This window comes from Sparus aurata, chromosome 1, assembly GCF_900880675.1.
Source record: "Sparus aurata chromosome 1, fSpaAur1.1, whole genome shotgun sequence".
NCBI lineage: Eukaryota > Metazoa > Chordata > Actinopteri > Spariformes > Sparidae > Sparus > Sparus aurata.
Genome location: NC_044187.1, coordinates 25851722 through 25879033, shown reverse-complemented (window position 1 = coordinate 25879033; position 27312 = coordinate 25851722). Strand labels below are relative to the sequence as shown.

Genomic DNA, 27312 nt, shown 5'->3' with positions numbered 1-27312 from the left:
CCTTGCTCGTCCTTCACCAATTAAATGGCATATTAAAAACCAAATTGTCCATATTTCCTCATCTTTTGAAATGGATGTGGGAGAGAACCTGTGTACCCACCAGGTTCCTCTTTTCAGCCAGCAGCACTAACAGATGCTGGGAGAGATTGCTGGTAGCAGCTCCTGCTGTTGCTATGAGACTAATGAAAATGTGTGTGAACCAGAACAGTCTCTCACTAAAAGTTAGAGTATTATTCATACAAAACACTAAACACTGTTGGGATGTTACATTTAAAACAGGATGGAAGAGAAAGTCAAGGAAGAAAAGACAGGTTCCCAGTAGGAAAATATAAGGGTGCGTAAGAATCAGTCTTTGCAGGCTTCCCAAATATACTAATATTAATTGTTATATTCAGTAATTGTCAGCATTTCAATGCTTTCAGCATTCAATTCACTATGTTTGGTAGGTTCCTCCACATCTTCTCTAGAAGTGTTTTTTAAAGGTCTGTGAATAGCTTTTTGCATTGCATTACATTCATAAAAACTACTTCAACTTTGGACCTTGAGTGCTGTGTGAGGAAAATCAATGACTAGCTGTGCCAAACTATCTCTTTCTACATTTAAACAAGACCAAGCTGAGAAACTGTTTTTGTTTGGAATAAAAAGGGGTTGAAAGTCATCCCTCAACTCAGTTCCCAAGGCCCAAGGAGATGAATAAAAATACCAACTTAAAATGTTGAAAATTAATTGTATATAGAATAAAAAGACAGACATTTAACTCAAAATAAATGCAAATAAATAAGTTGACATAAAGCTGTCAGTTAATTAAGGAAGCCGTCTGCAGTCTACTCAGTCAGTCATAAAGTTTAACTTGCTCATACTGTAAATTATCTGTTTTTTGGTGCAGAAGTATTGGAATTTACCAGCACTCCATGAGCGTACATCTTTTTTGTTACTTTTGTTACATACCCTAACCCTTTCAAGGTAAAAAAATCTGTGTTAGAGAGAAATGTCTCCCTATAACCAAATGGCCTTGATCCACTGTTCACACCGCTCTACATGTTTTCGGAAGGAAAATACAGTTCGAAGGCCATCTCAATACACAGTTTGTTGCTGACAAAGGTGATATGCACATGATAACCTCCCAACCAAATGTTTTAGTAAAGCATCAACACAATGAATGAAGAGGTAAAGAAAGCAAAATACCCAGCCACCTATAAATGTATAGTAGCTTTATTCTGTCATCATAGAAGAGGGACACAGACATTGTTACCAAATGCTCAGCAGGCAGAGTGAGGGTGGAAAATAATACCTCCTCCTCCAAAATGACAAATGTGATAACATATGTGGAGAAATGTTGCACAATATGAGTGCCTCGCACTGCATAATAGCAAAGCAACTGAATGGCAGAACCTCTCTTTAGTTGACAGTACAAAGTGCAAATTGTTGAGAGATTCCTTTGGTGAGCCTTTTTTCTGACGTTGTTCTTACAAAACTGATGACATGAAACCACATAAAAAATGCAGGCTAGACAATCAATATATCAAGTTAAATGAAAAGAAAGGTAAACGAAAAATCTGTCATTATGCATTACTAGGAGAGAAAAATAAATATGAATTGAAAAATAAAGGGAATCCTAATTATTATTATGTATTTAGGACCTTTTTACGGAGCCCTGGAGGTGACATGGACGTTTTTTTTTTTATCTCGTGAGTGCGACTTACTATCTCGCACGCGCGTCTTACTGTATCTCGCACGCGCGACTTAGTATCGAGATTAATTCAAGCGCATTTTGACGTAATTTAACAGTGCAGTCCGTTAAATGCAGGCTTATTATCATGGATCGAGACCATCTCATTATTTTAATTGATTAATTAATTAATTAAAGTTAATAAAGTGTCTTATTCTTATTGTGTAACGTGTCCAGGTGTTTTAATAGCTATTTTAATGGCTATTATGCTAGCCATGATGGAGGAGTTGTAAAGGTAATAGTAGTTTGGTTATAATTAATTTAGGAAATAACGTTGCAGCAGTCACAACTGGCAATCAGGACAAACGATTAACAATGGATGCAGGTGCATATAGTATTATATTCATGTGAAAGTTGTGACAGAAAACCTACATTTACTAAAATACCTTCAATTTTCCACGACATTCTCACACAGACCACATTCTCTCGGCTTTCACAGTACACTAAACACGTTTGTTGTCTTCTGTTATTATATAAAACAGATATACTATTGCTCTTTATACCACGAGTGGGCGCTGTTATATAAGACAGGTCATAGTTAACACGCTGCACGTAGAGAGGTCAGAGTGCAACAACATGGCGACTATGTACGATACGACGCTGCTACTGAGAACAATGTTACAGTATAAGTTGTTGAAGTAAATGGCACTTGTTCATGATTCCAGCGTCCAATCATTGTTGAGTCAACACCACAACGTTCACTTCATTCAATCATTTGAGCCAGAGTGCCACTGCATCTTACTTACTATCTCGCACGTGCAAGTTACTATCTCGTGCATGCGACTTACCATCTCGCGCGCACGAGATACAGCAAGTCGCACGTGCGTGATAGTAACTGGCGTGTGCGAGATAGTAAGTCGCGCGCGCGAGATAGTAACTGGCGCGTGCGAGATAGTAAGTCGCACTCGCGAGATAAAAAAAAAACTATCCATGTCACCTCAAGGGCTCCGTACCTTTTCACTCAACTTTGAAGAATTATGTTAAGTTGTTCAAAATGATATGCATTAAATCATTATGAAGGCAGTGTCTCCTTGCCATATGTTCTCTTCCATATGGTCACTTCAGTATGTTAACAGTTTGGACGGAAACTCACTGTAAGCCAGAAAAAAAATAAAAGTGTGCAGTCTAAACAGTTGGAACTTGGGCGTGTTTTTTTAGCAAAATTCTTGCTCATAACCAGCTTGTCATATGTTGCATAAAAAGTTGCATTTATATTTTTAAAAAGTGCATGTTGTGTAGTCTCGCTAATTAGTACTCTGCATGCAACCTTTGCGTCTCCAGTCCATGTCACCTTCCCGTATTGATACTCTTACTAGTCATACCTTTCTCGCCTGAAGTGAAAACACCATTGCAGAATTAAACCAACCTATTCTTGACTAATCTAGGGTACACTGTATTTTAATTTGCTGAGCTATATGCTAATCACAAGAAATGTGAGGCTGAACACCTTCTTAAATGCAAACATAGGACCCTCCATCTGTCCCTGGGGCGCGAGAGGAGGAGGTAATTTACATGATTAATTACCTATACCTAACAGCTCCGGCAGTGTTCAAGGCCTACAGGGCTACTCACATAGCATGTTGATGTGTGCGCGTGTGTGTGCTTGTGTAGTTCTATTGCAGACGTCACAGTCTAGTCAGGTAATGATCTATAATTAATGACGCAGTCTGATTTTGCAGTCTTATCATTCTTAGGTATAGCAAAAGTCAATTGCAATTTAATTTGAACACACTGACTGAACTCCGCAACTAAAACCGTACATGACAAACTAGAAGGCAACACATAATTAACTTTGATACAAATGTTTCTGAAATGTGTTTTGTTTGGGGCACTTGTATTTCATTTCCTGTAAACCTCAAACCATGTATTTTACCAGGTATTTAAAGTAAAAGAAAAAGTAGCACAGCCTCAGCAGAGCAGCAATAATGCTGCAGTGTAGCTCTCTTGCTCTCTGTTTATCTAACTCTCTCACTTTGAAACTGACTGGAGACATATGGACTGGTTCATTACCTGTAATATGGCATAATAGCAGCTTCCACATGAGGCATATGTGTGTGGGCAAGTGCAGGTCTGGGCAGGCTTGTCTGTGTCCAAGAGCATACAGCTGTGTATGAACGTGTGTGTCAGTGCCCATGTGTGCATTAGAGTGTGTTTCCATGTTTTGTCCATCAACATGTCTTGTGTGTGTGTGTGTGTGTGTTTGCGTGTGTGTGCGTGTATGTGTATGTAACAGGCCGAGCCACAATGCCAGTGTTGTGATTAAGCAGCAATCAGAAGCTAACAAGCTTTAGATAGCAGACATCAACACACACACACACACACACACAAGAGAGAGCGAGAGAGAGAGAAAGCTCCCTGTCACTCATCCTCATTGAGATGAAATAACATGTATGCACGTACGCATTGGATTCAATCTCAGTGTCCACAAAGTCATGCGAAATAATGACCAAATGCACACACATATTGGAAATGAACAGCAGTGTCTAGTCACTGAATGGAAATCAATTCCAACTAATTCATTCACTGAGGACTGTTGGGAAAGCAGAAACACCTTGATCCATGTTTAGAAGCATTAGAACAGCGGCAATGATAATTTGAGGATGTTTGGAAATGACTCAACCTGCACCAATGCTGCCTTAAAATGACAGATTTACATATTCAATGACTAGAACAAAGATACTTTAAATCAAACACGTCTCTGGTGAAATCAATGCCCGCTTTGATTTAGTTTAGGGGTGTCATGATATATTGATTTGGATGATAACCTTGATGTTCAAGAAATGAAATATTAATACTGTGTTAATAATATACATCGTAAGTAATCTTGAATGTTGTTTAAATGGCCTCTAAAGGAGGTTGTCATTTCATTCCTTTCATACCACTATTTGACACTAAGACACATACTGTACCAATGTGGATGTTCAACCATGAGTCTTTCTGAATCCTCAGGGTCTTTTACATGAGGAGGACACTTGAGCACTTCTAAATACTTCAGAGCATATGTTGAAAGCACAACCTTCAAATTGCCTGCATATACACTATATTGCCAAAAGTATTGACTCACCTGCCTTGACTCGCATATGAATTTAAGTGACATCCCATTCTTAATCCATTGGGTTTAGTATGACGTTGATCCAACCTTTGCAGCTATTACAGCTTCAACTCTTCTGGGAAGGCCTTCCACAAGGTTTAGGAGTGTGTTTATGGGAATTTTTGACCATTCTTCCAGAAGCGCATTTGTAAGGTCACACACTGATGTTGGACGGGAAGGCCTGGCTCTCAGTCTCCGCTCTAATTCATCCCAAAGGTGTTCTATCGGGTTGAGGTCAGGACTCTGTGCGGGCCAGTCAAGTTCATCCACAAAAAACTATCTCATCCATGTCTTTATGGACCTTGCTTTGTGCACTGGTGCACAGTCATGTTGCAACAAGAAGGGGCCATCCCCAAACTGTTTCCACAAAGTTGGGATTATGGAATTGTCCAACATCTCTTGGTATGCTGAAGCATTCAGAGTTCCTTTCACTGGAACTAAGGGGCCAAGCCCAGCTCCTGAAAAACAACCCCACACCATAACGACAATTCAACCTCCTACTCATTGTGCCATTTTAACAACCAGCATGATAATCGCTCAAGGGCCAAACAACAAATACAATGTGCCGTTGTCCAGCCACCTTCGGAGCTCGCGCCATGCCTATTTTCTCAATAATAATAAGAATACATTTTATTTATAAGCGCCTTTCAGGTCACTCAAGGACACTTTACAAAACAAACAGCAGTCAAGCAGCAAAGTGAAGTATACAAATGAAGTATACATAAAACAGATAAAAACATTACAAATCATCAGGGAAAGCAATTTTTAAAAGGTGAGTCTTCAGTTGTGATTTAAAAGTAGTAATAGATGGGCACTGGCGCAAACTGAGGGGGAGAGCATTCCACAGTGTGGGGCCAGCCACACTGAAGGCCCTGTCACCCATAGAGCGTAGTCTAGAGGGGGGAATGGAGAGGAGACGGGAATCAGAGGAACGTAGTGAACGGGGTGGCAAATAGGGATGGAGAAGACGGCATAGATAGGGAGGTGCCAGGCCATGAAGACATTTAAAAACCAGAAGAAGCGTTTTAAAAGAGATACGGTATTGGACTGGGAGCCAATGCAGGTGCTGAAGGGTGGGGGTGATGTGTTCCCAGGACTGTGTGTGAGTTAGGACTCTGGCAGCTGAGTTTTGGACATACTGAAGTTTTTTTAGTCTTTGGTTGGGCAATCCGAGGAGAAGGCTATTGCAGTAATCCAGTCTGGATGTAACGAAGGCATGAAATCATACATGACTGCTACTGTAATCAAGTCATCTCTCATTGTTTCACTACAATAAAAAGGCAAAGGCAGAGAGAGACAGCGAAAGAGAGAGAGAGAGAGAGAGAGAGAGAATAAATAGGAGACTCAAGTTGTTGTGTGGGACTGAGCGCAGAGGAGATTGGAGCCATACATCATAGAAAATGCACAGGTAAGACAAAGCTAATGCTGTCCCGATTCTACAAGGAGATTTATAGTCATTCTCTCTCATCTCAGTCTAACAGAATATACAAACAGGGACACCAACCAATAACTTGGGCATGGTGAAAATTTGGAATTAAAAGTGTGAACAATAAAGACGACATCATTTAAAATACAAAAACCACTAAGATTTAACCAGTAGTAAAGAAGTGGTGTGTGTGGGCACGGCTCTGCCAGTGCATGTGGATTTAAGAGCATGCACTTAGGTGTGTTTATGTTTGCAAGTGTGCATTTTAGAAAACAGGGCGAGAAATGGTGCACCAATGATAGCGTGTAAATCAGTGTGTATGTGTGTTCTTTAAGAGGATGGTGAGTGCTTGGTACAGATTTCTCGAGCCCTGCCAACTGTTAAACCTTGTTTTTCTGCCAGTGCCTGCTGTCAACTCCACCTGTGCCATGAAAAGACACACACAGCTTTGCAGCTGTCTCACCTCAGTGCAAACGGAGGGGGAAAGGACATGCTTAAGGAGATGAGATTCTTAAAGGACGACCAAGTTGAGCAAGTATAAGCTACGTAAGAAGGTAACTTTGAAGATAAAGAGACTGGGTATAAAATTAGAGTGTAGCTAAATGAATTGTTGGATGGTAGCTATTAGGATGTTCAGGAGGACGGCAGAAACTTTTAGATTAAGGTCTTTGAAGCAAACTCTCCAAGCTTGTTAGTGTTGTTGAAAAGGACAAAATAACTCATTTAAATCACTAAATCCACACTGCCCTCTCTTATCTCCCTCTGTCCTGCTTTCTGTCTTTTTCACCATCTGCCTTAGTATATTTCTCTTTCCCTGTAAGGAGCCCAGATATGCAGATATGTTTGAGTAACCGTGAAACCATAGCAAAGAAAATGTACAAGTCTGAACATTTTTCAGCACTATCTTTCCTTACTTAGTGACCTTCTGTCTCATTCCATGCCTCTTTATTTCTCTTGCAACCACCGCAGCACCTCTATTTGTCCTTAAATATTTCACCTCTTATTATCATGTAGGTATGAATGAAGGTGGGCTGGCATTGAATACAAATATCCAGCAGAACAAGTCATTAAATGGCACTGAATCTTAAAAGGATACATTGTTGCTGTTGTCCAGGAGTCATTTTGAAACCATCATGTCACAATCTACTTCTAAAAATAATTGGTCAACTAAATTAGTCTATAATGAATTGTAGGGAGAATTACTCTTACATTGCCTCTGCCCGGCTTTGTGGCTTGTTAGTTTCTCCTGGCAGTCAACAGTTAACAAAATGTTTAAAAGCCAGGTCGTCCTCACTAAACAAATGACCACATAGCAGCTGAAGTAATCATTATGGCAACAAAGGAGGAAGTCAGATGAGGTGGCATAAAAATCGACGATCGAAGTTCACATCAAGGAGAGAGCGGGATGGATAGCCATGTCGAACAAAGGAGTATCATCCTGATGACTGCTGTTCCTGACCCGTTAGCAACCAAAACTCAATAGTGAGTTGTTGTTTTTTTACTTAGTAATGTAGTTAACTTACATAACTTAACAGAAATTATCCAAGTAAAGAACATAAGCTACACAAGTTAGTGAAATTACAGAAGTAATGATGATGAAAGTTCTCAGTCATCCAGGTCATGGTAATTCTAAGTGCTGTATCATAGGCAACTGGACTTGTTTCAGTTTTTTAAAGACCTTTCACCTCTCATCCAAGAGGCTTTTTCAGTTCTAACTGTAGGGGAGCTGCAGGCTTTTACACTATGTGTGGGAGTGTCCTTACAGAGACTTTAAGGACATGTGAGATGTGAATTTCAGAGTTTTACGGGCCACTTGTGGGTCGTTGACCCAACCGGTTTTCATGTGGGTTGTTAGGGCTAGGTGAGCCCAGGTGTGAATGGTTATTAAGCTGCCTGGGAAGGGAACTCAGTAATGCAATGTAGGTGGGTGATAAGTCACGTCTCAGGCCACCTCCTCTGTTCAAAGACGGCCGTTCCAGTTTGATATAGATGGATTCCTTTACTCCGCTTTCAAACCATCTGTCTTCTCTGGCCAAGATGTTCAAAGTGTTGCCCAAAAAAGGAATATTGTTTTTCCTTCAGATGTAAGTGGACAGCGGAGTCTTGACCTGAGGAGCAGTAAGGCATTTATTTCAACAGTGATTTTTTTTCTAAACCTAACCAAGCAGCTTTAGTGCCTAAACCTAAACTAAACCTGAGCACAACTTGTAGAAATGCTTAAATTGGCCTGAGCCATGGAAAGCTTTACTGGTCACAAAAATCACTTCAACTGTGTGTGCACAAGGTTTGATTGAAAACCCAAATACACATGTATCTATGGCTTATGGATTCATAGAAATACGATTTGAGAGATGTAACTTGCACCGCAAAAAACAAATGCTTAACTTCTGGCAAGTTAACAACATACCTTTGACTTACAGGGAAAGTACTGTCACCTCAGATGCTCTTGAAATTATTAAAAGTGCCTCAAGTCACTTTTTTAAATTAAAGAAAACAGGAAGATTCACCAGAACCTGCACAGGCAGAAACTACAATTTACTGTGTCCATCTGTGTGCATGTAACTACATATTTCTAGCATAAGTTGACTCTTAGCTCTTGTGTGTGTGTGTGCATTCCCTCTTACTGTCTGTGCTGTTTTCAGAAAACTGTCTAAAAACATAAAAATAAAAACGGCACTCTTAGAAGTATCCTCTGTGATTGGTTGTTGTAAGGAAACTGCAATCAGATTCATTACCATGATGACTCATTAGCTGAATCAGGACTGTAGACCAAACAAGCTACAACAAAAGGTTATATTAAGAACTGTTTGGGAAGAACAACATGGAGGGACACAACCAAGGGAGACCGAGAGAGAAATACCATATGTCTTTACATGTGGGTGGGTGGGTATGTGTGTGCATGTGTGTGTAAGTAGGTGAGAATCTGGAACAGACTTGATGAATAATAGGGTCCATTCCCTGGAGATGTTGAGTCAAGATGGCTGACTACAGCTGACCTGTTTTGGGGTTCACAAGAGTTTAACATGCCAGCAGAGAGAGTAAATCCCTTGGGAGAGGGAGGGAATAAGCACTGGCCTGTCTTTCATTGTAATGTTATGACTGTAAGCAAACAAACAAAAGATAAAAATGTGCATTTCATCTGTGTGAATGACTTTTCTGACCAATGCTTGACTGCTGTTGTGACACGAGTTTCCTTAGGTTTGATACAAAATAATATACAGCGGTGTTCTTTGGTGTGTTAAATCCACTATGTTTGCTACAGTATATGCTTCTCCACCACAAAGCTACACAGTATTATAGGGAATCTTTGTTAAAGGGATTATGTCTATTAGATATAAGTTAGTACACGCTGTACTTCACCTTGGTAACAAGAAGATTTCTGCAATTACTTTTGTCAAGACAACAGAAACAAAAAATAGATCATCACTGCTCACGGCAGGAGATCGTTAAATCATCGTTTTAAATGTTTCTTGGCAACAAGCAGCTATTAAAAGAAAACTCTGGGGACGTCTTAGGCTGTGTTGAAGACAGGAGTTTGACTAGAAGTTTACCACAGTATGATTCCATTTTTGTCTTTTATGTTGTATGTTGTGGAGAGGCCAAAGCCAAGAAATTATTATAGCTCAGCCAAATCTGAATTTGTGATTACAATGTAGGGAGTTAAAGATATTAGCTCAGTTTGAGTTTTCTTCTACCATTATTTGAAGGCACCTCATTGATTTTGATTATTCAGTTTTGTCTCCACTGGTGCGGTAAAACTGAAACAAAAGTTGCAGTTAAACACTTGCAAAACTTCTAACTTGTATTTGCAAAAAAGTAACCAAACTACAGAACAGTATCAGGAAACTTTGTAAACGGAAACAGACATCCAGCTGTGCTATGTACCCCACAGGACAACATGAAAACATCAAATTGAAAAAGAAGTGGTTCACTGAGTTAGAGGAAAGGAATCAATAGCCTAGGCAGGAAGGTAAGGAGGGAGACAGAAAGAAGAAAAGAGGTAGCCAAGACAGCTGGTATTTGGCCACATGCTTCTTTGTACTTGATGCTGACTGTCAACATTATGAAGATCTATGCACACACTTAATGTGGCAGCAGGAGGTAAAGACGAATGAGAAAAGTTTTGAAGCATCTTGAAGATTGCTTTTCAAAGTTGCATAAACTTTCAGACAAGTTTCTGGAGGGAAGACTTTTGAGTTGGATCTGATTTTCATTTGTGAACATGTTCAAAACACCAACTGGCAAAAAAGCTGAACCCATTTTTCAATACACTGGAAGAGGCATTGTGTGAGAAGGAAGTGGTTTGTCCCAAGATACCCCTGCTGAAGACTGCTTTCAACAGACTCCATGTTTGAATTCTGACTGAGTTTTTATGCTTCCTAAGCGATTTAAGAAAATAAAGTTGCTAGTGCACAAAGCAGGGACGCTCTCTAATATCTCCACAGCTTTCCTGTGATATCACACCTGAGTCACACTGCTGTTTCCATACCAACAGTGTGGATGTATTTATTCACAGTTTATTGATGAAAACACAACAAATACTTCCCCTTGGCTGGGAGTGCAGCGTAAAAATACCTAGGCGGATGCTTTGATCTACTTGGCTCAGGCAATAAGGGGATTGATTTGATGGTCTGTGTGGTTAAAGCAAAAAACAACAAATATACTAAATAGGATTGGAGACAAACACTTTACTTACCACAGTTTTGGTTGCTGTATGGAAACAGCTAACTGCACACACTTGCATATTTACACTTTCAAAGTAATGTTAAGAAGTAGCATATTTGCTCCACACATGGCAGAGTCAGGCAGTTAATCTGTCTGATGCTGGCAACTAGTAGAGAGGCGGGAAACAAGTGAAGGTGCAGAGAAATCTGAAAAACCCAGTCCAAGCAAGGAATCCAACTAAAGTAACCATGAGACTGAGCTGAGCTTTTAAACTTTTAGAGTTAGAAAATCATCAGCGATCTTTTCTGAATTACTGCAGTGGTACAGAAACCCTGTGTTTACAAAGTCTGGTTATTTACCTCCAAATCCACCTGACCTGATGTGGTACATGCTGCTATCAGATACTGTTACACATGGACACTCATAAACATTAAGAAATAAATGAATTTTTGATATTATTTAGCTTTGCCTAGGACTTTGTCACCTAGCCTACACTACCACAATTGACTTAAAATGTTTAAAATGCTTGGTTGCATGTTTTGAAATCAATTCCGCTGAATCATTGATTGTCTCAACCGACCTCAAACATAGTCCAGGTTCTGCAAACTGCATCCAAATGACTGCATCCAAAACAAAAACTTTAAGGTTAAACTTGCCTTACACTGTCAACAAATTGTTCCTCATACAAGTTGAGAAAATAAGGGTGGATCATGGCTGAAATATAAAGCTGACCATTGAAACACACAACATTTGATAGTTTTCTGACTTTAACACATGCACTTCTATGCTTTCTCCCTAATATACATAACTACACATTTCTTACATGCCCATTCAGTAAAGCATGTTGTTGTTAACATTAGCCATTGGCAGCTCCATATATATTTGTACTAACTTCTTGTTCATCTTAAGAGTTCATTAAACTTGAAGGCACATTGAGATTCTTGATAACATTAAACAGAGGTAAAATGACTTCACTTATTTAATTGAGGCAAATGGGGTCATCTATGCCTCAGCATCATTGTTTACTTCCTGAATCCTGTGACCTTCAGGGAAAATTGTAAGAGAAGGTGGCAGCCTTTGGAAAACTAGACTAATAATAGAGTAAATTAAAATAAGTAAAACAAGTTAGAGTGAAGAGCAACTGATTTCATATTGGTGTCATCTCAAAATTCAAAACATATTATAATTAAAAGACTCCAAAGGATCCATTAATACCATATTTATAGAGTTAGAGCTCATTGTTAAGCTGCATAGCCCAGATCTTTACTATTTACATTCACACTCATCACTCTCGAAGTGTTATGCTTGGTCCTAGCAGGCAGCTATATTCAGCATAAAAGCCCTAAAAAACAACTGTAAACTACCTGTTCAGCGCCAAATGGCAGAGAAACACAGCTAGAGACTGCTTTGTGAACTGATTGGGGCATTGAGCAGTTGACCAGAGAGAGAAAATATTAGCATTACATTCATCATGGGCCACAAACAAAGACTCTAAATGGACAATATTTGTACTCCGTCACTGCTGGATGTGTAATTGAGATGTTTTCCATATACTTAAAACCAGTTTAACCTTAACATGGCCATTTTTATTTTCCTCACAATTCAGCATAGCATACCTTAGGTGGGAGACTATAAAACAAATTGAGTCACTTTTAGACCAGCAATATTAGATTTTGTGGAATGAACTGACAATGATCCATTTCATCATTAACTTCAGAGGCTTTTCCATACTGACAGAGAAGAAGTCTCATGCAGGAAAATGGATGATGTAGACATCATCATGACACTACAGAGAAATCATATGTCAGATGTTTCCTTTTCAAGAGCTTTTCTTCAGTTGTGCTCTATTCATTTTAAAGATGAATAGACAATCTTTTTAATGACTAAGTACAATTAAGGAGAGCAGCAAGGTCAAAGAAAAGGAAAAGAACTGTAATGTTTTATTCACAACATTATACACAGAACTTAAAGACACTCACATTGTGTACCATCTTTGCATGGGCGAGAGAAAGCTAGACTCCTATCACCATGGTAACTGCTGGCTGCTGTAGTTGCCATCCTCCATCCTTCCTCTGGCTAATTTCACACTAACACTGTGCTTTTAGGGGCATTTAATTTACAACTGAATGTACATTCATCTCTGTCACCCAATGTCTTACTCTACTTATCAGAAGCAAACAAAAAATCCAAGTAATTATTCTTGTTTCATAAAATTAAACATCCATAGAAAGGAATCTCTCTACAATTTCAGTTGTTTTATTCTGTTTTAGGAAATCACACAGTCCTGCAGTGATTGCCCTTCACTGTGATGTGATTTATATTTGCCAATGCAGCCTTGAATTTGGTGAGTTGCATACCCATGTCCAGTTAACATCAGCATGATTTTGAAGGTCTGTACATTTTATTCTCACATCAAACAGCATCTGGGGTTGGCATAAAGCAATTGGCTTTGCCTGGTTAACTGACATCACCTCAAATAATATCTTGGCAATGAAGTTAGCAAATCTCATTGACTTCATCGTTCACTGACATCTATGGCCACCAGTGTGCAAAAACTGCATAGAGCAGCTGTAATATTCGCCTTATTATGAGAGAAGGTGACAGTTCTTTGAATGTTGCAGTTGAATACCTCCAGTTATAAAAGACATTTCCAGTACTTATACTGTCTGCCTTTTTTTCAAGAACTGATTCACATACAAAGGGTCACTTCTACCACAGCACATGAATAGAAAAGAATACATCGATACAAAGACAGAACACAGTTTTTTATTTACTACTCTCATCAGTCTAATTTTACACTAAATGTCCTATTAATCTGAAGCCCCCACTTCTTTGTTATTATCCATGGCTGTTCCTGCCGATGCCAGATGCTAATACTCCCCTCTACAAAGTGCTGATTACAGTCAGGCACTTCACAGGACATCTCATCAACCATAAATGGAGGCCCTATTTTTAGGCTAATTTCATGCTTTTTTGTTGCCTTTTTTGTATTATTTAATTGTAGCCCTTTTGTTCAGGCAGTTTCTGACAATGAGGTAACCCAGCTTGGGGCGCAGGGTAATTAGATGGGAAGGGAGGAGGAAGACAGCAGGGTAGAAAGAGATAGGAGGGTCGGGATGAAAACATGCAGAGCTGAGAAGAAGAATACAAATAAATCTAACCCATGTGGAGGAAATGTTCAACATTTAGCTGGAAAGAATGGAGTCAAATAACCAATAAACACTCATGCGGCACTCACACAATCATAGGGTGTAATAATTGGGCACAAGTTCAACATGTAGAAAGGTAACACACTCACACTCACACACATAAAATCCCACCTGTGTCTCTGGCCTCAATCCACCACACCTATTTGTCAGATGATTATTGAAACCCCCTCGGTGAGAGTTAATCTGGTCAGAGAGAGGAAGAAAGATGGAGGGAGAGAAAACGAGCAAGAGAGGATTAATGGCAACTCTCTATTGCTAACTTGCTCTTTATCTCCTTCTATTGTTGCTTTGAGTGGCACTCAAGACACGCAGACACATAACACACACATACATATACTAGCTAACAAACATCCACTCACATACACACCTGTCAAAGGAGACGATTCAGAAGGTAAGTGAGCCGGCTGCTGCCAAAATGGCTGCCTTTTGTTTACAAATCTCATTATCCTCTTCAGTTCACGGTGAGCACGATGAGTAATTACTCCACCAGTGTACAAGTCACATGGCTGGTGCAAAATTCACACTCTAGTAGGGTGGGTAATAGCTCTTGGTAAATACACACCACTTGCTTCATGACTAGGCCATCGCTCACAACAGAAAGTAATATGGGTGTTGGGATCCATAATATTCAACTGAATGCATACAGTATGCTAAGAATGTGACAGCCACCATTCACGTCACTTTGTGATAACATCTTGCAATTAAACAAACTTAACACAGCAACGTTTAAAGTACAAGACATAATGAATACATATTTGGAATAATAAGTTACCAGGAAAGCCCTTAATCATACACACACTGTTACATACATCTATAGTGGACATTCAGTACACTCTTCAACAGCTGGTTGGATATAATTTCCAGCACCTGAGAAGATTAATTTAAACTCAATTTTTTTTTTTTTTTTCCCAGCTGGCCTAAAGACTCAAACTAGAAACCTTGTACAGCCGTAACCCCATCCATTTATTGGTCATTTGTATTCTAATAAATCATATGTTTCAATATAGGTGGCTCCCAGCGGAAACTGACCTGCTAACACAGGCAGTGCTAATACCTTGCTTTACTCAGAACAATCAATTTGCACAGAGAATATGAAATAGGATGTATTCACACTAGTTCATCTCCTGTTTGCAGAGTGGTGACTCATAATGGACGTGGAGCCCTCAGTAAACATACGCCAGCTGATGGAAATGCTCTAGCTTTAACCCTAACCTTTACAGCAAAGCATAATAAAGTGTGCGTGTCAATTACACAGTATCTGTTCCAGAAATAAATTACAATGAGTGTACAGCTGTGTCAGAAACATTAACCAAAGGCATGTGTCAGTGTTAGTCAATGTGACAGAATGAATGACTGCCTTGAGGTGTAACAACAGGGTGTCACAGGTTGTGTGGTGCGGATAACAAAGACAATGTGACAGCTTGTGTGGGATGTGTGTGTGTCATCAGAAAAGTATATCAGCATATGTTAGAATAATATTTACAGCACAATCAGCTCATCTTTATGCTCCAGTAGAAGCATAAAAGGACTTTTCTCGATTGATGTTTCAGTGTATAATGTGATGATTTCCTAATATGCTGAAACTTATGCATACAGTATCTTAGTTACATCTAAGCATATGCAGTTTTCATGACTTTTTTTAACTTCCCACAGTTGCCGTGTGCCTGTAATAGGTGAGAAAGGGTTTGTCAAGCTTTGAAGACATCAAACCTGTGCGTCTGAAAGAACCACTCTCAAATTATGCCTTTTCAAGTGAGCTGGCAGTATCTCATACATTAGAAAAGATGTTTGATGATCCTGAAAACCAAACCAGATTATTGATTGCCAATTCTACACTCTGCTGTGTATTGAACATACATAAATGGTTAATGTGACGTTCCAATCTCATAACTGCCTTGACACAAACAAGAAGACTTAAACTTTGACAACTTCAGAGACACACAGAGAGAGCACACAAAACAGGTTTCATCTGGAGGTGGTGTGAGGAAAAGTGAAAAGCAAAAGAAATGATTGACAGAATAAAGAGGCCTCTCTGGATTTTGATTCGGGGCACTTTCTCTACTATCAGATGGAAATCTCACTTCTCTAAAGAATCCTTTTGAGGGGAACAAGGAACAGCTCTCGTCTCAAGCCATGTAGCATGCATTTTTAATTAGCACAGTAAAGTTTTAATGGAGTGAAGTGGTCAGGGAAAGTATGATTTACACACAGAGAAGTGAGCATGAACAAATTTGTTTGACCTTAACATCACTTTCATTTTGTCTGATCCAAAACATCAGTAAAGCAAAGTCTACGTAGATCCAAATTTGAATAGTATTTTAGCCACACTGGTGGAGCTGAACTTGTGTTGGCTGGGCTCCCACGGAATTTTGCACAAATAATCACAGTGAAAGAGGATGATGGTGATCTTTTACTGTAGCGCTACCAGCAGGTCAATATGTTTATGTCTCCAATACTTTGGTTTACAAACAAATACCTGCAAACTCATGGTATTTCTGTTAGCCCTGTCTAAACACTGGGTTGAGCTCTATTCAGAAAATGTTAGTAAGCTAACATGCTAAACAGCAGTGGTTGACATTGTGACCATCACATGCTGTACATTAGTATTAGCATAGTAATATAGGTACCATGCTAATGTTAGCATCATCAGCAACATCAGAGTTATGAAAGAGGCATTAGACTCTTAAGTCTTACATGAGCACAGAGCATTTATGTTTTGTGAGTCTTGTGTACAGCCTGTGTGTACAAATGTCAATGTTGTGGACTTTCTTTTATTTTGTCCTTCATGTTTGCTCTGTACACCTATGTACAACATACAGTCATACAGTTGCACAGGGATCAAATACATTGTCCCCGGTATATATTCATCCGGATAACAATGAAGGTTTCTACCAACTACCTGGTTAGTTCCTGGTGAACATTCTGCCTCTTTCACTTGATTCTGGTCCATTCTTGTTAGTTAGCAGTTCTGACTATGGTCCAAAGACCAAAACATTCACTACTATTTTATGTTTTTCTAGGCTTGACTCAAATGCTACAAAGATTTCAAGCTTCCACTGTTGCCACGGTAATCAACATCCAAATTATTGTTTGAAAATAAGAAAAGTTACTTCGGCTGCAACCAAAAAAGAGAGAAATGGATGTCCTCTGTGGCGTTTGAGAAGAACCCCCACACATAAAAACCAGTGAGGGAGTATTTCTGCTTTGCTTGCACAAATGTGCTCCTGCAAGCAAAAGGCTTTGACTAGCTTGAGCTCGACCCTCCATGCTGAACACTCTTGAAAAACACTCTTGCTTTTCAAGTTGACCTTTGCGACTTTGGAGGCAGGGTCAGTGGCTGATGTACTTGTAATGACCACAAGTTTGACAGCTTAAAACAAGAAAACTGTGAATATGTTCCAACCGCCGATAAATAAGTAAATGAAGACATAATTGTAAGAAGCCAAGTGGGGAAATGAACTGAGGTGAATTTGTGATCGACGACAGTGAATATAAGAGGCAGCTGAGGCAAGTGATAGAATCTACATGTCGTATTGTCAAGCTGTCAGGGGAAGTAATTAAAAAAGTGGCTGCCATCGATTCGGAGATGAGCTGGAAGGAAGGGAGCAGAAGAAGAGGAGAGAAAAGAGTGAAAGATGGTATGGAAGACCAAAGTGACCGAGTTGAAGGGCATTTTTATGCATAAATGTATCTGAAACATGCATTAATGCGCTACACATACTAAGTAAGTGTGTGTATTTTAATCTCATTATGTTTTGTATACAGTGTGTGTATGTGTGTGTGCATGAATCTATCTGTGTAAGGCTGTGTGTGTTTGTGTGTGTGTCTCTGCATGTTCCCCATGGGTGCATTCACCAACTCCCTATACTGGGTTGCATTATTGTATTGATTAATTGTCATTGATAACTTATTGCTGCAATGACTTGTTTTCTTGTTCTGTGTAGCGAGTGGAGATCTACTAGAAAATGAAATATGCCTTCAGTAATTGGTTTTAAATGGAAACGCTGACTTGGGGGGTTTGAGAAGTTTACTGCATTAGTGTCGAGGTTATTGTGTGTGCAGATGTTCCTGTGTGTCTGTGATTTGTGTGTGTGTGTGTGTGTGTGTGTGTCTGCACTTGTTTGTGTGCATGTGTGTATGTGTGTGTTCTGTATTTCTCCATCTTAGGTGGAGTTAAGACACTCATTAATTGCCTGAGGACTCCATTAACCAGGCTGATTACCCCTGCATCAAACTGACAGGTTACGAGCATGCACGTAACCCGTCAGCACACGCACACATTCACACACAAACGCACACAAACACACACCCACACATGGCAATCCAATGGGTAAAAATAACATCACAGAAAGCTGCTTGAGTTCTGATTGAAAGCCAAATTAAATGCACTGGGATTCAACCATATGCACTGCACCTGGTGGTTCATACAAAAAAGCTAAATTAGTTCTGGGAGCTGCCAGAACTTGATACAATCAAAAAGTTCAACCTTTCCCACATGCACCCATAAAATGCTGAGAATGTCATTAATATAATTATTGTCTACATATGGACAGTGCCAGCTCAACTGAAAAAGAAAGATGTGAGGTAGAATCAGTTCAACACTTCAGCTCTCAGAAACTCTGCCAATAATTCGATCAATGTTTGCACTGTCCATCAGGACTACCTGAATCTCCCTTGTCTGTGCTTTTCCTTCCCTCCCACCTCCTCACCCACTATTCCCCCTGAGCTGGACTTCAGGGGTTCCTTTTCACTCCCCTCCTGCACCTTCCTCGCCTTAAGGAGGACACTTCTCTGTTCACAAAAAGACAGAAATGCATTTGGGGTTGGAATGTTGAGACAGATTGGTAGACTATGGCAGAAAATGATGGAGAAGTACACACAGAAGCAGAGGAGGATGGAGGCAGGGTTCAGAGACAGAGCAGACAGATAGAACCTAATAGATTTAAAGAGTAAGACATAGAGTGTTCTGCCAGTGAGATAAAAAGGATTGTCCTGGTCTTACTTTTTAAGGGGAGTAGCAGCAATTGTATGTGTTAGTGATCCGGTCAGAGGATCTTATGTCGAACAAGAATGATTCACGTCTTGGTCATTTCTTAATCACCACCTCTGTAAGGCCTTGTCTGTCTAGTTCTTTGATTTACTTTTTTTCCCTTTTTACACTTCTATTGTGGCATTATAGTCCACTCAGTTTTCAAAGAACACCTCATAATGTCCAGCAAATGGGACTAATTTAGTAAATAGTAATTTCAAGACCCAAACGTGTCTTTTACTCAGCTTATACTCATGAGAAAAACGACCACATAGGTAGGTTCTGCAAGCAGCCTGTTAGGACCCATATTTACAGTTACTTATAGGCAGCAACCTCTAGTGGTTGGTGTAATAATCACGGCAGCAGTGGAGGTCTTCATATGAAAAAGGACGCCAGGACAGAAAAAGAACACAAGAGGATTGGTGTTTGTGTACTTCATGAAACCAAAATTCAACACTGACTTATTTTTAACTTACTTATATAGATCACAAACATAGCATATAATGGTCATACGTACTTTAAGTTACATACGTTTCACCCAAACCGTAATCTTTTCTGAAACCTAATCAAGTAGTTTTGTTGCCTAACCAATCTGTGAAAGTATGCCAAAGGTTACGGTACACCTGTCAGTGGAACGCTACAACTGTCATTATGACAGCTATAAAATTACAAATAATGAGAAACCAGACTTTTGTGACCTCAATGTAGCATTACTTTGAGGAACATCAGTGGGTCAGGTTATGTAACTAGTAGGTTTATGATTGTCTGAACATGTTGCTATTGAGAGTCACTGTGAGTAGCTCACTTGCACACAAGTGATTGACAGCAGATTGATCGGTCACCTAGCAGCAGGATGCTTTGGGATGAGAGCTACAAGGAACATGAGCAGAGAATGTGTCTCGCTATTCCTTTAAGAGTGCATGCACTGTGCACTCAGCTCACCTGCCCTCACCAACTACTGCTACAGCATATCTATCTCTGAATGTCCTCCACATTCTAGCTTTACTATTCACATTGTAGCTACTAAGGTACTTTGTGAATAGTGAATAGTGACGTACAAAAATGTATTGAAGTCTAGGAATAAATGAGTCAAACTCATTGTTCAGCCTTGAAGGAGCAACTGCCTTGACATGACTTTTTTATAGCTATCATTAATAATTTAATTATAAAACAGCATCTATTTTTCTGCTACTAACGTGATGTTGTTTATTCAATAGTCAATGGAAAGATATAAGCCCAGAATTGACTCACAAATAGCCTGCTGCCTGTTTTTGAGAGGTCTGTCAATTACGTCTGCCGAGAAGCAGAGGGTCTACAAAGCATCAAACTCTGCTCCCTCTATAAGAGAATGAGTCATGAGAAATTGTATCAGCAGGTGTATAAGCAGTTCACTAAAAAAGTGAAACTGTGATTAGGAAAGCATAAACAGAAGCCAGGTGGAACATCTTTCCCAACAGTGCCAGTCGATCCATTCATCCCTCTACCTTCAAAGTAAAGTGAATTCAGAGCAGCTGCAATTTCCTTCTATCTTTGTTTACCCATCTGTTTCTGAAAGAAAGACGAAGTGGAAGTCTTGGTTAGCTTCCTGACCCCCTCCTGCCCTTTGGAGGAAACCCTCCCTCAGTCTTCTACAGAGGAGAGAAAGAAGAAAATACCGAGAGCTGAAGATCATTAACTGAATGCTAATTAGCCATTAGATAGAGCCTGAAAAATGACAGCCAATCAGCCTGAAACCGCACCGACACTAGCTGCGCATGTGTGATGTGTGTGTGCTAACATTATATACATATACCATATTTATAAATACAGTTTATTATACTAAATAGAAACAGAGACACATGAATGAATACATGAATGAATGAATGAATGAATGAATGTTGTAGTGTGTATGACTGTGAGGATGACAGACACATGAGGAGTGTGACAATCATCAGGAGTGTTCGTGTGTGTGTGCGTGTGTGTGTGTGTGTGTGTCCATCTGCCAGCTACTAGCTCTGGATGGCCCATCAGGGATCAGCATCAATCATTCAGATACAGAGCCAGAACCGTCTGCCTGTCTGTCTGTCTGTCTGTCTGCCTGTCTCTTTCTCTCTTCCTCCAGTGATTCCCTCCTGTGCTGCCTCTCTTTCTCTCTCTCCACAGGAGTTCATCAACTACTAATAGGCAGTGTCAGCGCGACTGCCAGTGTGTGTGCGCCTGGTGGCACTGACCCAAGAGACCAACTCACCTGTGGAGCTATTAAGCACTAGCCTGCGCACTTTACATGTGAGTATCTCTGTGTGTGGCACATTTATGCCGTTGTACTCTATGTAGTCGTGGCTTCTGTTTCTTTGTTATATGTGTCTACAGAGCGGTGACAAAGCAAGAACTTTATGTTCATGTGAAGATCTTTGAAGTAAGCTTTTAGGTTATACTGGAATACATATCTTGATATTTTCTCATCAAAAACACATGATAAATGTTACGACTGCGTGACAAAGAAAATGACAACTAAAATCTAAAGGCCCCCACACACCGCCCAGATTCAAACCAACAGCTAACTGCCTTAATCCGACCACTCTGTTGCCCCTTGTCTGACCCGTTCGGCAGAAAAGTTGCATTGAACACACTGCTTCGACATGCTGCCAGCTCCACAGAAGTGTGTACATTCTGCGCTTGCGCGAGATGCAACAAGCGGGTGGCGCTACATGAAAACAGGAAATGACGGAACGGAGTGTATAGAAAAACAAAGCACACACAGTATTCCGCCCCTCCTACACACTGCGCTGATTCGCTAGCACACCGCCAATCAGAATGGTCATACAGCTAACACACAACCAATCAGAGAACCCAATGGCTCAGGCGGCCGACAGCCAACCTCCTCAGACTTTGCATGTTGAATCGGAGCAGACAACGTCCGCACGGCTCCAAAAGCTTCCAACGCAGCTGAACACACCAAACATATTTGTTCCCGAGCTCTTCCGAGTCTCCTCAAACGCTTCAGACGTCCAATGGTTGGGCCGATGTGTTCCTGCCTTAAGATGTTAGGGGTGGGAGAAATAATCGATTCTCAGATGCATCGCGACGCGGACGTGGACGATTCTGAATCAATTTACAAAAAAAGTCAAAAATCGACTTTCTAAATGTTAATTGACAATGTAATTTTGACGGAACGCAAGAGGCGGAACTCGTAATTGCGGAAGTGCAGCGAGTGCAGTTGATGGTGCGCACACAACAAAAAAAACATGAGATGGCTCAGCGCAACATTCAACCGGCAGTCTCGCTTTAACAACAAGCGTGTAGAAGCAGGGTTGTAGTTGCTTCCAGCTAGAGGACCATTGAGCAAGCGATATCAAATTTTCCACCCAACTCGTAAAGAGCTAAGCGAATTACAAACTCTACCGCAATTTTGATTGCCGAGGACTTACGTCTTTATTCAGTCGCGCTTTGTTGCGTACCGCTTGGATTTCAACACTTTGTGCAAAAAGATGTTGCACAATGTGTTGAAATGCAAGCAGCATAGAGTAGCATAGCATTGGGATATGCCCCCTATCACCCATAACAGCAGGATTTTGTGATCGGAGAAGTCTTATTCTTATCTTTGACTAAGAGCAGCTTTTTCTTTAAAGACACATAGTGAAGAAAAATTACACTGTTTACTTTTTTATTATCAATGACCAAAAGTAGTCATGTTTTAGTATGAGGGTTGATACATAGGTCCATGATGTGTTAAAATGCAAGCTGCATTGATTATTGCATTGAAAGCTTTTGTACTTTTATACAGGCTACAGTACACTGTTTTTCTCTCAGGGATATGCTCATCGCCTGTAACAGGAGGATTCTGTGTTCAAGTCATCTATTTGTGACAAAGAAAAGCCTTTTCTTCAATACAATATTAAAATAATTAAATATGAATTAAATATTAAGTTAATCTGTTGATTTTCTTTATTGATCACAAAAGTAGGAAGTGATTAGCAAACTCAGATTTGATTATTATTATCATCATCATCATCATCATCATCATTGTTATTATTATTGTTGTTATTATTATTATTATTATTATTATTATTATTATTGTTGTTGTTGTTGTTGTTGTTATTGTTATTTCAAATCATGCATGGAAATGTAAAAAAAAAAAATTGTTGCAACAAGATGCATCGATAATCGGTTTAGAATCGAATCGTTGACCTCTGAGTCGTGAGGTGCCAAGAGATTCCCACCCCTATAAGATGTACAGTCTCATATCATGATTACAATATCATATTTATATATCAGCCAGCCCTAAGACAGTGTAGCCTAATGATATATTTGTCTTAAGAGGCTTTTACAAGCTGACACATTTACAACAGCCTACATTCCTCGATCCTCAGGAAATGCCTTCTCATGGAAGGACCTGCTTATAAATCAATTCAAGAAAACTCAATTTAAATAAGGGCTGTATGATATTGTCAAAACAAAAACAATCCGTCATTATCTTGAAAAGGTATCTTCAGGACCACTTTTTGCCATGATGCCACATACACAGACTCTCAAAGTGAAAACATCATCAGCCAATATTGTCACAGCTGGTACTGAAAGGACAAATGTGAGATGAAAGGGTGGTCAGTTCTCCTTTCAAGAAAATGCAAGTGCAAATGGAAGCACAGGATTTCACCTTAAATGGTGACATTGAGGGTCATGGACAGGGAATCTACAGAATCAACCTTTAACTGTAAAATCCATTTATCCTTCGACCTACTTACATACATGTGCTTACCATACGAAGAAAAGGCTGATTACGATCAAATGCGAACATAACGCAGATGATTGCAGAATACATTTGTGTTTCTATAACCAATGATGATACAAAGCTGAACTTTTCTTTTCTTTAAATTTTTTTTTCTCTGACTAGTGCATTGCCCGTAGGAAGCATGTATTCCTATAGAAAAGTGGGAGGTTAAGTAGCTTTTTCATGGATGGCCAAATGAGGCTGTGTTTGAAGGTGGGATGTCAGGGATATAATTGGCTGTTTTTGACTACTTTTGATTATACCATTATATTTCACCTTAAAAACTATTTACCTTGCCTTACTTGGTGTAATTATTTTAGCACAACCTCACATGTGTGACTGTACTGTTATTTTTTCATTTTAAGGTACTATATTAACACTATGGACCTAAAATCACAAAATAACATAAAATCAGAGTAGAAAAAGTTAGTTTTTTTACTGTGAAAACCACAAATATGTTTAATGAACCAATTGCATTAGTTATAATGCAAATATAAATTGTTGTTTACTAAATTGGTGCATACGTTTTTGAAATTTACAAAATTATGTGTAACTATTTACATTTAAATGCAGGCAATGCCTCAGGCCCCTTAGCTCATTCCTGCCTGTTCCACATTCAGCCGTCTCCTCCTTGGTTTGCCTCACAACACGACTCCACTACTCACTAAACACACCAAACCAAATACTACATAACACACTAACTATACACTCCAAACACGCTATATGTCACAAATTTCTCAACTCTCAAAACTCGCTATCTCTGTCGCCGTCTCCAACACATCACTGCTGCTGTCAATCATCCGCCGATGTCCCTCCCACATTTTCCTGTTACTCAATAACCAAACTTGCTACTTGGACACTTTCGTGACAAAAGCACATTTGAAAAAGCGTGTTGGACATTATTTACCCTAAATCCAGTTTTGGACGTGCCAGTGCATCCGCTCTGTCAACTCGGGAGGTGGGCCGTGTGGGTCGGTTAGCGGCTAGCAGCTAGCTACACACGAACATCCACAGATTCCGATCCCACTTTGTTGACGTCTCCGGGTCTCCGGGTCTCCTCAGACCCGAACAGACTCAGTCTGGACTTGTTTAATCTCATTACAATCCACAACAGTCAGTTTAGATGAACAGAACAGAATGGGACTGAACTGCCGGCAAAATCCCAGTCCAGCTTGCAACGCTGCAGGTATAAATCCGCTTGTGACAAAAGCACATTTTTACTGTTTCTTCCTGCACCAGACACAAAGCAAACGTAACGGCAATGTTCGCGAAAAAGCGTGTTGGACATTATTTACCCTCGGGAGGGTGGGCCGTGTGGGTCGGTGAGCGGCTAGCAGCTAGCTACACACGAACATCCACAGATTCCGATTCCACTTTGTTGACCACGCGTCTCCGGATCTCCTCAGACCCGAACAGACTCGGTCTGGACTTGTTTAATCACATTGCAATCCACAACAGTCAGTTTAGATGAATAGAAAAGGAAAGGAATGGGACCGAACCGCCAGCAAAATCCCGGTCCAGCTCACGCCGCTGCAGGTATAAATTGTATACATTAATCTTTTGTCACTTTGTGACAAAAACACATTTTTACTGTTTCTTCCTGCACCAGACATAAAGAAAACGTAACGGCAATGTTCGCGAAAAAGCGTGTTGGACATTATTTACCCTAAATCCGGTTTTGGACGTGCCAGTGCGTCCGCTCTGTCGACTCGGGCGGTGGGCCGTGTAGCTAGCAGCTAGCACTAGCTACACACGAACATCCACAGATTCCGATCCCACTTTGTTGTCCGCGCGTCTCCGGATCTCCTCAGACCCGAACAGACTTGGACTTGTTTAATCTCATTAATCCACAACAGTCAGTTTAGATGCACAGAACGGAAGCGAACCACCGGCAAAATCCCGGTCCAGCTCGCGCCGCTGCAGGTATAAATCCGCTTGTTTTTTAAAGTATGTCGTGGGCTTGAGCTCTGCAGTGATTGGCTCTGGTGTGCACGTGGCCACGGTGTGCAGTGGTTGGCTCTGGTGCGCACATAACTGTGGTGGCTCCGGTGGACAATGCTTGCAGAATTTGTAAAGCATTTATGAAATAATTTATTCACGCTATCATTGCAGTCCAAGCAAATGCTTAGTTGCACACCACTGAACCACGCAGCAGCCATGTTGAAGGTCTCAGGTCAGTCTGATCCTGATCCGCAGAGATATTTGAGGAACACACACACACACACACACACACACACACACACACACACAGAGACAGACAGAGATTTCTTGCTTATAGAGAGATGTCAGTGTTTGTTTGGGCTCAAGTTTTTCTAATTAACTACAACCTATTTAAAACCAAATCACAAACCAAATTTTATTTTATTTTATTTTATTTTTATTTTTTAATTTTTTTTCTCTTCAAGATATTCAGTGTTTTTTTTTTGTCTTTATGCTTAGTGTCTTGTTTGTTTGTTTTGTTCTTTGTATACGATTTTGTTATATATGTTATCACTTTGTAACAGCAGAAAGCTGTGGTCATATTTTGTCATTAATGAATGATGAATGACTTGTTCTGTTGTCACAAATAAAAAAAAAAAAAAAAAGATAGTTTAAAAAATAAAAAACAAATCACCAGACCACAAATGCCTTTTTCTAAATCTGACTATAATAATTACTCATAACAACACATTCTTATTAATTTCATTGGGTGTAATTTGAAATGTTTTTTTAAGGAGAAAAACAACAATCCTCTGGTGAGTAGTCAAATCCACTGCAAGACACACCTTGATCCTTGCTCAATCATTGCATCGTCTGAAAGTGCAAAGGCAATCAAAACACGCACAGACTCCAAATGCAATGAAAGCAGATAGATTGCATTGAGGTCATTTAAGCTACCCCACAGCTGCTGTAACTGCAACCTCAGACTGGGGATTTGTTGGAGCAACACAACTGCTTTTTTCGATTTTATTATCTCTGGACCTCGGCCACTCACCTCCTCTGAAATGAGGTGTATGAAGACCTGTTTTGTTACGCGAGGTGTAAGACAAGTCACCCGTTATATGAATATGAAGAGCAGCGGCATCTCATATCTTGTCCTTCAAAAGCAAACAGGCTCCATTCCACCCTTGTTCATCCAGTGTTTTTAAAGCACAGTTTACAAAGCAGCACTTTGTTGAGATGACGTCTTGTATCCGTCAGACTATTGAGAACATAACAAGACATCAATGCCCAAAACCTTGTAAAGCCATTTGTTTGGAGGCCAGAAACAGTGGGAGAACACACTGTAACACAACATCAGTGTAGCTGATAGATACAAAGGAGAGGAGTCAAGGAAAGGCAGCGAGGGCAGTAGAGAAAGTTGAAAGAACTGCAATTGCCTCAAGGCAAGGCTGCAATTAGTAGGTTAAGTTCTTCATTTTTTAATTTTGAGACCT

At 40.0% G+C, this 27312-nt stretch overlaps 1 protein-coding gene across 5 annotated transcripts in view; it reads right to left on the bottom strand.

Annotated features, from left to right (window-relative positions):
• Nucleotides 1-27312, bottom strand: part of LOC115581576 (zeta-sarcoglycan) — a 377326-nt gene that overhangs the window by 202977 nt on the left and 147037 nt on the right. For 2 of the 5 annotated variants that reach the window (XM_030416802.1, XM_030416785.1), the window contains exon 2: nucleotides 14232-14303. The exons of 2 other annotated variants lie outside the window; for them this stretch is intronic. In XM_030416802.1, coding sequence (XP_030272662.1) covers nucleotides 14232-14303 — 72 coding nt within the window. Of the gene's footprint in view, nucleotides 1-14231; nucleotides 14304-17019; nucleotides 17148-27312 lie in introns of those variants that run through there. One more of the 5 variants, XM_030416793.1, reaches the window with a different exon arrangement.